We start from the raw sequence: 13,798 nt of genomic DNA, 5'->3' as shown, positions 1-13,798 counted from the left end.
ACGTGTATTTTAGTGTTTTAGTCCCGCCCACTAACATGGAAGGGGTGGAGCTTATGACCTATACTGCAGCCAGCCACCAGGGGGAGCTCTACTTGCTTTGGCTTCTCATTTAGAGGAGCAGTTCTGCCGTCCATCTTTGTACGGTCTGTGGTCTGAACACGTGGTGGTGTCCATGCAACACGAGTAAAGCGCCACGGTAAACCGGTGAAGGTAAAGATCCTAGTTCCTACACTTCTTCTTTAAATGATCTCTTTAATGTCCAGACGTCATTTTTCCATCTTTATATATCGTGAAAATAATATTCCAGACAGCTCGTCTGTAACAGAAGTAGTATAATATAAAAAAGGAAAACGATTCCATTTCTAAATTCATCCAGGTGGTGCTCCAAACAATTTCCAGGAATCTTGATTTTTTTAAAAGAACAATTAATGATCTCGGTTGTGACGCAACAGTTTTCCACATTTTAAACAATAAGAAAGACAGCAGCATCGAGAGGAATGTAATAATAGTGTATTGCACAGTCAGAGGGAGGCGTAAAAACCCCACAGCTCTGCTAACCAGCAAAAAACAAAAAAACAGATAGATGTTAAAGCCGGTAGGGCTACATGGAATGATCTGCTTGGCTTTTGTTGGTTTCATAACTTTACCTTAAGGTCCATTTGTTCCGAAAGACTAAAGTCCCATTCCTTCTCAATGGTCAAGTCCAAGTTTGAAAGACAACCCACCTGAGAGTGTCTAAAAGTGTTGGATATATGGAAATAAACGCATCGCTCTTAAAAAAATAAAGTTTACTGAACGCCCTTTCGCCTATTCTCGCTTCTTTTTCTTCTTCTTGTGTTCGGGGGAGCTGTTCCAGTAGTAGAGAACCTGGAGGGTGATGACGCCGTTGCAGGTGGAGGATATGACGTAGGTGAGGGCCATCAGAGTGTCTCCGGTTTCCTGGAAGAAGACAACAAGGTTGAGTTTAACAGGATATTGTTTGTTATAGAACTAATTATATATGTTTCTGCTGCGTACTAGGGGGTTGTACAGACTAGTCGACTAGTCACTGATCACGTGACAATAACAACACGGACGCCTCCAAGAAGACAGGTGAGGAGTCCAGTGGGTCGTTGCAGCAAACTAGCAGCAGTAGTACTTCAATAAAGACAAAGCCCATACTACTGTGACATGTCAGTCCTGAAATACAACTAAAGTACTACTGCAATGCATCTGAAAAGGCTAACGCTAACGCTAGCAGAAGAACGGTCCAAATCCTCTGGACAGCAGTCAGCTCACAACTTCACAGAGAAGGTTTCAGAGACATAACCCTGCTACACTATCCCATCTAACAACACGCTGTGGAGTACTATTAAATACTATTGATGGTGCTGATGTGATGCCTGTTTTTATACAGGCTATACATATCTGCAGCTCACAGTATGTAGCACATGAGCTGTCTGTTCTCATGTATTCAGGTCAAGAATATAGATTTCATTACTTTCTACTGTGTTTTTATTAGTGACGTCATCAGAGATTAGTCGGAGTCGACTCTTACCTGTAGTGAGGTGAATATGCGAGCAAGGGATCCAGCGAACAACAGGAACACAGAGACGGCCGACAGCTGCCCGGTGTGTCCATTACGGTAATTGGTGGCTGCCTGGATCAGCTGAGAGATACAGTCATCGTCAGTCTTTTTTCTACGTCGGCATATATGTATATATATATATTTATATATACACAGCTCAAAATAATAAAAGAAACACTTTGAAAACACATCAGATCTCAAAGGGGAAAAGAAATCATGATGGATATCGGCACTGATATAGACTGGGTAACGTGTTGGGAACAAAAGGATGCCACGTCCTTTGATGGAAATGAGAATTATCAACGTGAAGAGGGTCTGAATTCAAAGACACCCAGGGATTCAAAGTGAAGAAATGATGCAGCAGGTCAGTCCAAACTAAAAACAGTAATTTCAGGAGCAGATACCGGTCCTGCTGATGGGTCGAGGACCTTCTACGCCCCCTATCCAGCTCTCCTAGAGCAACTTCCTGTCTCCTGGAATCTCCTCCATGCTCTTGAGGCTGAGCTGGGAGACACAGCAGAAAACCTAATTGTAACCCTAACACCTCTGTTGGGTCCGGGTATCGCCTCATGCTACCAGCAGGGATGCTAACCCGCTAGCTAAATGCAAAACTAGTGAAAAACAGAAAAGATGAGGAGGGAAGAAAAACGTCAGAGGCCTCCACCTGCAAAACTACTCCTGCTTTGGGTTGTCGTCTCGTTGTTGTTCCTCTAGTGCAGATGAAACTGATCAACAACCCCTCTCTGCTACTTAATGCTGCTAAACTCTGAGTAAAAACTGTTCCTTTTAAATGTTTTTGAGTCGTGTGTTTATTTTTCGGTGCCGTTGCCGTTTACCTACCCTGCCAATGATGATGGCCGGCATGTTCGAGGCCTGCATGTAGGTAACCACCGACATGGGAGTGACCGGAGAGAGGAGGACGGCCAGGGCGACAAAATATAGCACCAGGAAGAGAAGACCTGGTTATGGAGGAAGCAGAGCTGAGTCTTTTGGGGTGAAGTGATAGATGTACACAAGCTGCAGAATTTAAAGGGGAACTACCGTTTTTTTTTTTACAACCTGGACCTTATTTCTGGCGTAAAATACGATTGTTTACTCACCCATATAACTCTGGTGTCATTTGTAGTCCTTCGGAAGATATTTAGCTCCAGTGGAGCGCTGCGTATATCCATATAGTGGGAGTGAATGGGGCACCGAAGCACAGCCTCTAAATAACGCATTATCTGCTACAAAACTCGTTAATTTCACCAATATTTTGTTATGATACGCTAGTTTAGATACGCTAGTGCTATTCCCCCGTTGAATCTGGATCTAAATATCTTCCGACCTTATTTCTGGCGTAACATACGATTGTTTACTCACCCATATAACTTGTCATTTGGAGTCGTTCGGAAGATATTTAGATCTAGATTCAACGGGGAATAGCACTAGCCTATCATAACAAAATATTGGTGAAATGAACGAGTTTTGTAGCAGATAACGCGTTATTTAGAGGCTGTGTTTCGGTGCCCCATTCACTCCCATTATATGGATATACGCAGCTCCACTGGAGCTAAATATCTTCCGAACGACTACAAATGACACCAAAGTTATATGGGTGAGTAAACGATCGTATTTTACGCCAGAAATAAAGTCCAGGTTGTAAAAAAGTTTACGGTTAAGACCCTCGCTAATCAACTCTGGAGTCTGACGCGCTCTCTCACCTCTGCCGGTTCTTCCTCCGTAGTGTTGTATGAGGAAGCCGATGGCGACCGTCTGCAGCATGAGGAACAGAGCCTCACCCCAGGCACTGAGATAACAAAAAAAAAATAAAACTCACAAATGTGCTTAACGACAGCCGCAGCTTTTCGTTTCAAAGTCCCAGGAGGGTGTTTTTTAATTTAACGCGAGTGTGTCCCAACCTGAAGGGGAACTTGTTGGCGATGCTGTAGGCCATCGTTCCCGTGATGGCCAGCAGCTCCAGCAACACGGATTTGAAGCTCAGCCCCTCGGCGCTCTTCGCTCCCATCAGCTTTAATATCTGAGGCAACTTCACTGCAAAAAAAAGGACATCATGTTCACGTTTAAAGCTGCGAAACCTTCTGTTTACGTCACACAACAACAAACACTTTAAGATTTATTTATTTCAGACTAAAGCCACAAGTGAAGACAGTTACAAGAAGTGTTTTTTTGTTTGTTTTTTACCCAGGACTGATCCCAGTATGATGCCAATCCCGAGGCCTTTACTCAGGACGATCTTCAGGCATGGCACTGGTTCAAAAGACAAAAACAAGATTATAATCTGTTACATGAGTATTCATCATCAGTCTGAGGCAAGAGAGACAAAAGAAGAGGGTGAACTACTACCGGATAAGGTGGTGGACAAACGTTAAGCTAATATGGGACCATAGTCAGTACGTCAGGTTTTGTTATTTTTGCGTCAGCGCCGACTGGAACTGAACAGCGGTCCTCTTGGAGTTAGAGAAAGAAATATGTCGGACGACAGTTGTGTCGCTGGCAGGAGGAAGATGAGTTTTCTGAGCGGCCACTGAGATTCATGAATGAGGAAATGCAAATTAGTCTGCGTGCGTCTGGTCTTACATTTCTGCACGTACGCCTCATAGACTGTATACAAAGAGGACGCCATGACAGCTCCTCTAAAAGTGAAGCCCCGCCCTCTAGCATGTCAGTGGATGGGACTTAAAAAAACAAACAAAAGAAGTAAAATAAATTCTATAAAGTCTGGTTTCTGTTTTTTTTTTTTTTTAGCTCAAGTTCAAGTGGCCAGAGTTTTGTTTTAGTTATCTGACGCTGTAGGAGCTGGATGCGACGTCGTGATGACTGACGGTTGCCATGGCAACAGCTCTGTGAAGACTAGGTCCCTTAGGGCCATGAGAGTAGGAAAATAAAATAAATATATAAAAGCAGTGTTAAATCCAGCGTTTCATTCTTTGTAAAGTGGCGCAGGTTGGTGTATTTTTAAATCTTACATTAAAATATATATTTAATGTTCATCATGTTTTACATTAAATGGGAAGTAAGTATATATATTTTTATATATTCTTTAAAAAACAAAAAAACAAATAGTATTATTATCAGGTGTGAACATATATGTTTCTTTAAAAAACTGCATATATTGTTTTATGTTCGTGTGAGATGTTCAATAAAGTTTTGGGGGAAAAAAATTGTCCAATTGCACAATCGCGGAAGCAGGAAGTGTCGTCCATTTTTCCCAACCGTCTGTTTCACCTACATTAGATCTGACACAGAACCACAACTCTCTGCTTGACTTCACGATCCCTTCGATCAAAGTAAAATGTTGAAGACGCAGCAAACGTTTATTTTTTTTATTTCCTTAATTGGAAACCCAATTAGTTTCATCCCATCATCAGGACACTCGACAATGAATAACACTTTCCGGTCACTGAACCACCGCATTAAACTAAAACATTGTGCCTCCTTACCGTCTAAAAAGTTGAACTTGAGGAAAAACTCGTCGTAGCATGACTCCGGCATGAAATATGTCAATAAAAGACCTTTGAAATTATCCATAAAAGGTGAATATTTCTCCATGACTGGATCGTCCGCCATTTTGGAGATTAGACGTGACGTTCCAACTGAAAGTGTAACAGGAAAAAGAGTCACGCTCGTTCCCCTGACGCTACAAGGTTCCGCTTCTTAATACGTACGAATTTATTAAGATATATAATATTGTATTCACCAAAAAACAATACCTAAAAGTTGTAAATATGATAGAAGGCATGTTTTTTTTATTATGATAAGATAACACCATCATTATATATAAATTACCTATTGTTCATAGAAAAGAAGTGTACAAATAAAAAAGCAACATCTTGAAATAATACCTCTCCCTCAACCAACACCTCAAGCTAAATAAATTTTACAATAATAAACAATATTTATCCACGTAATGAAATCCTTTCTTAAAACTGTATCATGAAAAAACGCTCATCAGAGATAACATACGGTTCCATTAAGTTTGACATTTTAATGGTAGATTCATATAAAAAAAAACGTTACATGCATAATACCTTAATTATCTTGGTTAAACACTAAGTTCATATGTCGTTTATTTTATAAATACACTGCTGTTTTGTGTCTTCACAAAGGAGATTAATAAATCCTATTAAATCCAATCAAGCCTTGGATATGTCCAGCCTTAGATGTTTTGATTCCCGAGTAAATCTAAGAATATATATTATTTTATTTTATTTTATTTTACTAGATTTTTACTTATATTTTATTTTATTTTTATTTTATCTTACTAGATTTTTATTTTATTTTACCAGATTTTTATTTTATTTTACTAGATTTTTACTTATATTTTATTTTATTTTTATTTTATTTTACTAGATTTTCATTTTATTTTACTAGATTTTTACTTATATTTTATTTTATTTTATTTTATTTTACTAGATTTTTACTTGTATTTTATTTTATTTTACTAGATTTTTACTTATATTTTATTATATTTTATTTTACTAGATTTTTACTTATATTTTATTTTTATCTTTATTTCACTTTACTAGATTTTTATTTTATTTTATGTTTTTACTCTTCTCCTGAGTGTTTTGTAAGGGTAACTCAGCTACTGTGACCAAGCAATTTGTCTTGTGGATGAATAAAGTCTGTCTAAGTCTATATATTTTTTATTATATGTATATATATATTTATATATAACACATTTTTCTAGCCTCTTTCCTTTGTTTTAAATTGTATGTTAAGTTATAAAGTTATGCTCAGTCTGGTTTCATTGTCCTTTATATTTTTTTTTCACCTGTTTGTAAAGGTATTTATTGTAAATAAAGTTGGAGAAGAAAAAAAAATGTGACAAAGGTCTAACCGGCATGCATTGCGCGGTACGCTCGACTCCGCGCCGGCTGTTGACGTTCCAGCCCACGTCACCAGCGCGCCTGCTTCGTTGTCTGTTGTGTTTTTTTTCCACCTGAACCTCTGACCAATCCCGTGGAATAAAAAACAACCAACCCCACGCAGCTGATAATGGAGACGGCCGTTAAAGGGGTCTGTGGTCAGTTCCAGAAATTCTCTCTGTCCGAGACCCAGCTGAACTTCTCCGGACAGCCCTACTCCGTGTCCGTGCTCAAAGTCGGCTACAGTTTGCCGCGGAACGACGGCACGTTCAGGGCCGACGGGACAATCACCCTGGTAACGGGACACAGGGTCATCCTGGTGGACACCGGGGGGCCGTGGGACAGAGACTTCCTCCTGACGTCTCTGAAGGAGAGAGGCCTGGAGCCCAGAGACATTAACGTGGTCGTGGGGACCCACGGACACTCGGACCACATCGGTAACCTGAGCCTGTTCCCCGCAGCGGTGATGATCGTAGGGTTTGACATCAGTGAGGGGGACACGTACCTCCCCAACAAGCTGGCGGAGGGACAGGCCTACTCTATTGACGAATATGTAAGTGTCTTTTATTTATTTATTTATTTATTTATTTATTTAAATGTATTGGTCCGTGTACTTTTTTTTTAATTTTTATTTATTATTATTATTATTTTATTTTATTGAAGTTTGGTTTTAGACAATAAAATAAAAATTAAGAAATATTTGAAATTAAATTAAATGTAAATAATAAAATGCAAAACAAGTAAATTTACTACAGTGTATGAAAAAATAAAATGGCCCCGCCCACTAACATGGAAGGGGGTGGAGCTTATGGCCTATACTGCAGCCAGCCACCAGGGGGAGCTCTACGTGCTGTGGCTTCACTTTAAAGGAGCAGAAGTCCGTCTTAACATACAGTACATGGAGCGCAACTTAACCGCCGTATTGCCCTCCTGTCGCCCGGGGCAACTTTTGACTATTTACAAAGCTTAAAACAAAACAAAACAAGAAAATCCATTCACATTTAACTGTAAATGTAAAAAATATTCCGCGCAATTCAATGTTCTGCTGGGAAAACTTGTGGACCTGGACATGTACCACCCACCTAGACCAGACCAGGGCCCCCACCCCATAGCAATACCCGGCTACAGAGATGTCAAAAGTATTCACATTCTGTACTAAAGTAAAAGTACGGATACTTGTGTAAAAAAATACTCTGGTAAAAGTAAAAGTACTGATTCAACTCCTTTACTCAAGTAAAAGTAAGAAAGTACAGGCTCTTAAATGAACTTAAGTAAAAAGTAAAAATTATTTTGCCATTAATGAAACAATTCATCCGTTGATAATTTTGCAAAATGAAAAAGTTCAAGCAGAATAATCTAGACTGAATTGACCAGATGTCCTGTATGAGCATTTGGATCATTTTTAATAATAAATTGAGGGTTATTGGGTTGTTGTTTTTAAACCGCTAGCTGGTGTTAGCTATAAACGGTGTGTTCCCATAGCATTGCTAACGTTGTAAACTAGCTTCCAAAAAATCACAATCCAAAAAGCTAATGATAGCAACAGAAACCACACCATACATGAATTAGTTTTTTTCACATTAGACCAGTAGTTCTCAAATAGTGGGGTCAGGTGGACTTTCAGTATTAGTGTCTTTATAGGCCTATGTCACGCAACAATTGAATATCGAAGAACGTCTCTGAGTGGGGAGACGACACTTCCGGTTAGCTTTTTACAATGGCGGAGGCCGATAAATACCACTGGACCAAGTCTCTCCGTAACTTGCCTGAAGTCACCTACGACGACGTGGTTCGGATTGTAAATGATCACTCTCAAGTAGAAACGTCCAAACTTAGGAAGGGATACAAGTTCTTCTGGGAGAAATTCATTTTCAATTACGCTGACTCACCTTCGTTAACGTTAGCTAGCTTGAATGTCAAAGTCAAGTGTATTTATATGGCAGAGATAAGTGTAATACATGTGTCAGATAAAACATCCTTTTTAATTAATCGAATTTTGTTTTATTTACAATCATTGGTGGGAATACATATTTAGTTTCTCAGTGGCTCCGAAACCTTGCCTGACGAGCCCCAATATTGGTAGCATAGTTAGGTAGCAGCTGTACATGTAAATGTCGCTAGCATGTCAGAGAAGCTCCAGGTCACTACGTGAAGTTGTTACGTTAGTTGTTAGTTGAGTTAGTTGTACGTTAGTTGAGAATTATTATTATTATTACACTACAAGAACAACTGCGGCTGCCATTGTTGTTATCGTTACAGTAGCGTTACTAGCAACGACCGGAAATTCTATTTCCCTACTCCGCGTTCCGGAAGCAGGAAGTGAGACATAAGCCTATTGACGCTTGAACGATAAACAAGCCTCCAGTCACTAGGTGGCAGCAGAGCTCAAACCAATCAACAGGCTGCCTGTTCAAAACTGTAGAAGAAGAACACAGTAAGCGCATCGTCGAATTTCCTTCTCTAGTCCGATGCTCTAGTCATGTCCAGTCCGATCATGTCACGTGTTTTACGTCTTATCATCCGTGGAGGTTTAAAAAGTAACGAGCCTGTTTTTCAAATGTAAGGAGTAGAAAGTACAGATACTTGTGTACAAATGTAGGGAGTAAAAGTAAAAAGTCGTCAGAAAAATAAATACTCAAGTAAAGTACAGATACCTGAAAATCTACTTAAGTACAGTAACGAAGTATTTGTACTTCGTTACTTGCCACCTCTGCCCGGCTACAGCCGTCCCATCTAACGACACACTATTAAATGATGCTGATGGTGCTGAGTTGCTGCCTGTTTTTATACAGTCTATACATATCTGCAGCCTGACACAGGCACACACACAAAAACGCACAAGGTGTTGACCTGGCCTCCAAATTCACTAGATCCCAAACTGATCAAGTATCTGTGGGATGATCCACAGAGGCCCCTCCCCTCAAAGAGGCCCCTCCCCTCAAAGCCCCCCCCACTAACAACATCCTGTTGCCAGACACCACAGGACACCCTCAGAAGACCCATGTCCATTCTCTGATGTTTCTGAGGTGGTCATAATGTTATGCCTGATCGGTGTATGTTACCATAATTTTGTCTATTTATTCCCCTCCCACCCTCAGGTGTCCGTAGTCCCCACTCCAGGCCACACGGGACAAGACGTCAGCGTCCAGGTGAAGGGGACCTCCGCGGGCACCGTCCTCGTGGCCGGGGACTTGTTCGAGCGCTGCCTGGACGAGAACACGTGGCGGGACCTGAGCATGAACACTGCCGTGCAGGAGGTCAACCGGCGGGAGGCGCTGCACACGGCCGACGTTATCATACCGGGACACGGGCTCCCGTTCAGAGTCCACAGGAACCGATGAGGAAGAGCCGCCGCCGGGGGGTGGGGGTTCAGCGGTCGTTTTTTTTTTTTTTGTCGGACTTATAGTTTAAAGGTGCGCGCCGTGTCAAGCGGCTGCTGCGTTTGCTGATTGTGAATGTCATATTAAGTTTCTGCCCTGAGCGTTTAACTGGACCCTTCATATAACGTCAAACTGAGTGAGAGGTGGCAACGGATCAATCACATCCTACTGTTAGAGCCCTAAATATAAATATACCTCTCTAGTGAACTACGTGTCAGTCTGATATCTGGCTGCCAGTGTTCACATCTGTTTCCCCGTAACATGATTGTGAATTAATACCTCTGAAGATCAGCGGTTGCTCCGTAAAACAGCCTGTAAATATTTATTCCCCTTCGCAATCTGTGAAAACAGAGACTCACCACAAATTCAAACACAAGAACAGATTAAACCTTCTGACCATCATGCACCATTGTCCATTAGACGCCGTTTTATTTTAGCAGTGTTACTTACTTTGGCATTTAATTAGCCTCGATGCTCACACAGATAAAAAAAAAAAAACTAGGGCGCAGAACGGCATCCACCAGCTGAAAACTATTTTCTTTACTCGGCCTTAAAAAAAAAGAGGTGAACTGAGGAATAGATCCTGCTTCGTTGTAAGTCTCCTCCAGCGGTGATCCAAGAACCCTCCGATTTGTCGATAGCTGCGAGTAAAAAGTCTAAACTTGCCTTTTTTTCGAGCAAAGGGGGGGCAACGAAACGGGTTAGGACCGAGCTGCGTCGTCAGAGGAGAGCATAGACTGTATATAAATATGGACTAACACGTCTCCACTTCCCGTCATTGGCCAAACTGACGCGATTTTCCCGGAGATACAGGGCGGCGGCATCTCGCGACTTTTGGAGCCAGAGTCTGATCAGTACGGTCCGGGGGTGGAGCCACGTGGAGTCGTGATATTGATGCCCCGCCCACATTTCCTCCAGACTCACTCGTTTAATCGTTTTCGTTTAATTAATGCTACGCTCTGCTCTACCTCCACCAGTTACGAGGAGATGTTGGATTATACAATGAACTCTCACGGTCACACAGGATCGCTTTACAGAATGGTTGGCATGGCAACCAGTAGTAGTCGCCATTATGTCACATCCTGTTTCTATAGCGTCAAATAAATTAAAACTAAAACGAAACTAAAACAATCCCAACAATTGACACTTGAACATTCATCAACATTATATTAAATACCTAAAATGACAGAAACCATCCTTGAAAAAAAATTATTTGACGTTTATTTTAGTGTTTTAGTCCCGCCCACTAACATGGAGGGGGTGGAGCTTATGACCTATACTGCAGCGAGCCACCAGGGGGAGCTCTACTTGCTTTGGCTTCACTTTAGAGGAGCAGCTCTGCCGCCTGTCTTTATACAGTCTATGGATCGCAGCTTAACCGGCGTATTGTCCTCCCGTCAACCGTGCAACTTTTGACTATTTATAAAGCTTAAAATAAAAAAAAAAAACATCTATTTCTGTGTTGGACATTTCTAGCTAACTGCTTTTCAACTATTTACTATATGTTGTAAACTTATTTTCAGAACCCACTGGGCCTTTAACCACGTTTATATCAAATTATGTGATGTAGAAACATTCGGGACGAGTCAGATTTGGCCCAGAGGACGATAACCAGAGGGTTAAATACTTAAACCACTATATACTTGACACTGCTGCTCAGGGTCTAGAGCGGGCTGGTGGTTTGGTCTCTGGTCCATACGGATGAAAAAGTCTTAAAAGTCGTCTCAGTCATCCAGGTCATGGTCGATCCAAGTTGTAGAGTTTCTTGAAGACGTCTTGCCTTCAAGTCCAGTTGCCTTTCTTAAGCTTTTTGTTCTTTTATTTTTTCATGTGAAGCACCGTGACTGCAACTATGGCAGAAAAGCGCAGACAGTCTCTCATTTGATGGAGTTTGTAAATGTGCACTTTAAAGTTAACATCTCAAACGCCAGAAGATAAGAGTTCAATGTGTTGTATACACCGATCAGCCTCAACATTAGGATGTGTCGCCCCTAATAGAGGAGGAGATTATGTCAAGAAACTGTCCCAGAAAGAAATGCATTCAGTGTACACTGATCAGCCACAACATTATGACCACTGACAGGAGAAGGAGGGAACATTCACCATCTTGTGACAGTTCACTGTTCTGCTGGGAAACTTCTAGACCTGGCATTCATTCATGTGGATGTTACTTAGACATGTAGCACCAACCTAGACCAGACCAGGCACCCCCACCAGACCAGGCACCCCCACCAGACCAGGCACCCCCACCCCATAGCAATGACACTCCTTGATGGCAGCAGCTATGCCCAGCAAGATATTTGAACAACACAATAAAACATGAAGAACAGCATAAGATGTTGACCTGGCCTCCAAATAGTGCCTCCAAGTATCTGTGGGATGATCCACAGAGGCCCCTCCCCTCAAAGGCCCCCCACTAACAACATTCTATTGCCAGACACCACAGGACACCCTCAGAAGGCCCATGTCCATTCTCTGATGAGTCACAACTGTTTTGGGGGTGGTCATAATGTTATGCCTGATCAGTGTATAGTCCATACATATGACTGGTGCTGTATATACTGTGTTGTATATGTGTGTAAAGATATTTGCAATATTTGATGAGTAAACGGTGCAGTTATCGATATTAAAGGATGTAAAACGTGGTCATGGACCATATTCGCATGTTGGCAAACTGGTACAATTATTATGTTTTAAACAGCGGGCCGTATAATATTATTAATGTTTTTAAAAAAAAAGAAAAAAAATGGAGTGAAACTGGACAGACTGGTTCTATGCTTGACATACTCAAACACCGTCGCATCCAACTGTCACCATCACTCCTCTAATAAACATATTTGTTTTCTGAGTATGATCATTCTTTGGAGGCTTTGTACGCGACAGGTTATGGACCAGTTTTGAATATTTGGTTTGAATACACAAGAAAGTTGAAACATAATAAATGTAATATAAATAAAAGACTTCCCATGTTGCTGCCGTGAGCTCATGAGCTTCCAGTTGCGGTTTCAGCGTACGTCTTTCAGTGGTAATGTCCTTTATGGTTGATTTTATGTGGGAGGACACGCTCAGCGTACTGCTCTGACATCCAGTCATGGTGTATAGCACTCAGAAGACTTTAAATCTACGGTTTACTGTGAATTTCCTTCCTTTGTCTCCTTCTTATCGACTTTTCCAACTTTTTTTCTACAAAGCTGCAGAGACACAAAGACGTACACTGCTTGACCAAAAAAAATAAAAATTCACCACCTGGATTTAACTAAGCTAATAGGTAGGAGCCTCCTATTGGATAATTACTGCATGGATGATTATCTTTCAGCTGGCAACAAGTTATTTAACCCCAACTGATGCAATGAGTAGCTTCTCATTTCTTAAACAACCATGTCTAAAGACACATCCCTGGCATGCATCAGTCAGAGAAAACATCTAAGGAGATTGTAGGAACTACTAAAACTGGGTTAAGAACTGTCCAACACATTATTAAAAACTGGAAGGATAGTGGGGAACCATTGTGTTTGAGGAAGAAATGTGGTGTAGCTTTAAGAAAACCAAAATCAGTGAGGCTAACCGGGAAAAAAAAGGCTTCAATGTAATAGGGAGCATAAAGATTGGACTTTGGAACAATGGAAGAAGGTCATGTGGTCTGATGAGTCCAGATTTACCCTGTTCCAGAGTGATGGGGGCATCAGGGTAAGAAGAGAGGCAGATGAAGTGATGCACCCATCATGCCTAGTGTCTACTGTACAAGCCTGTGGGGGCAGTGCTATGATCTGGGGTTGCTGCAGTTGCTCAGGTCTAGGTTCAGCAACATTATGTTGCCCAAAGAATGAGGTCAGCTGACTACCTGAATATACTGAATGACCAGGTTATTCCATCAATGGATTTTTTTTCTTCCCTGATGTTCACGGGCATATTCCAAAATGACAATGTCAGGATTCATGGGGCTCAGATTGTGAAAGAGTGGTTCAGGGAGCATGAGACAT

General features: G+C 41.3%; 2 protein-coding genes across 2 annotated transcripts; one reads left to right on the top strand and one right to left on the bottom strand.

Annotated features, from left to right (window-relative positions):
- Nucleotides 1–254: 254 nt before the first annotated feature.
- Nucleotides 255–5,146, bottom strand: mpdu1b (mannose-P-dolichol utilization defect 1b). The gene is made up of 7 exons (XM_084564017.1): nucleotides 5,011–5,146; nucleotides 3,752–3,817; nucleotides 3,469–3,601; nucleotides 3,271–3,356; nucleotides 2,408–2,526; nucleotides 1,538–1,648; nucleotides 255–939 (listed from the first exon to the last, which is right to left on the bottom strand). The coding sequence occupies exons 1-7, from the start codon at nucleotides 5,135–5,137 to the stop codon at nucleotides 808–810; spliced, it is 774 nt and encodes a 257-aa protein (XP_084420143.1). The 5' UTR covers nucleotides 5,138–5,146; the 3' UTR covers nucleotides 255–807.
- A 1,333-nt stretch (nucleotides 5,147–6,479) lies between these two features.
- mblac1 (metallo-beta-lactamase domain containing 1) lies at nucleotides 6,480–13,275 on the top strand. The gene is made up of 2 exons (XM_084546465.1): nucleotides 6,480–6,991; nucleotides 9,537–13,275. Exons 1-2 carry the CDS (start codon nucleotides 6,569–6,571, stop codon nucleotides 9,777–9,779), a joined length of 666 nt encoding a protein of 221 aa, XP_084402591.1. The 5' UTR covers nucleotides 6,480–6,568; the 3' UTR covers nucleotides 9,780–13,275.
- The last annotated feature ends 523 nt before the right edge of the window (nucleotides 13,276–13,798 follow it).

This window comes from Chelon labrosus (assembly GCF_963514085.1).
Source record: "Chelon labrosus genome assembly, chromosome: 1".
Lineage (NCBI taxonomy): Eukaryota > Metazoa > Chordata > Actinopteri > Mugiliformes > Mugilidae > Chelon > Chelon labrosus.
Note: the sequence above shows the minus strand (reverse complement) of the source record. Positions and strands in the feature narration are given on the sequence as shown.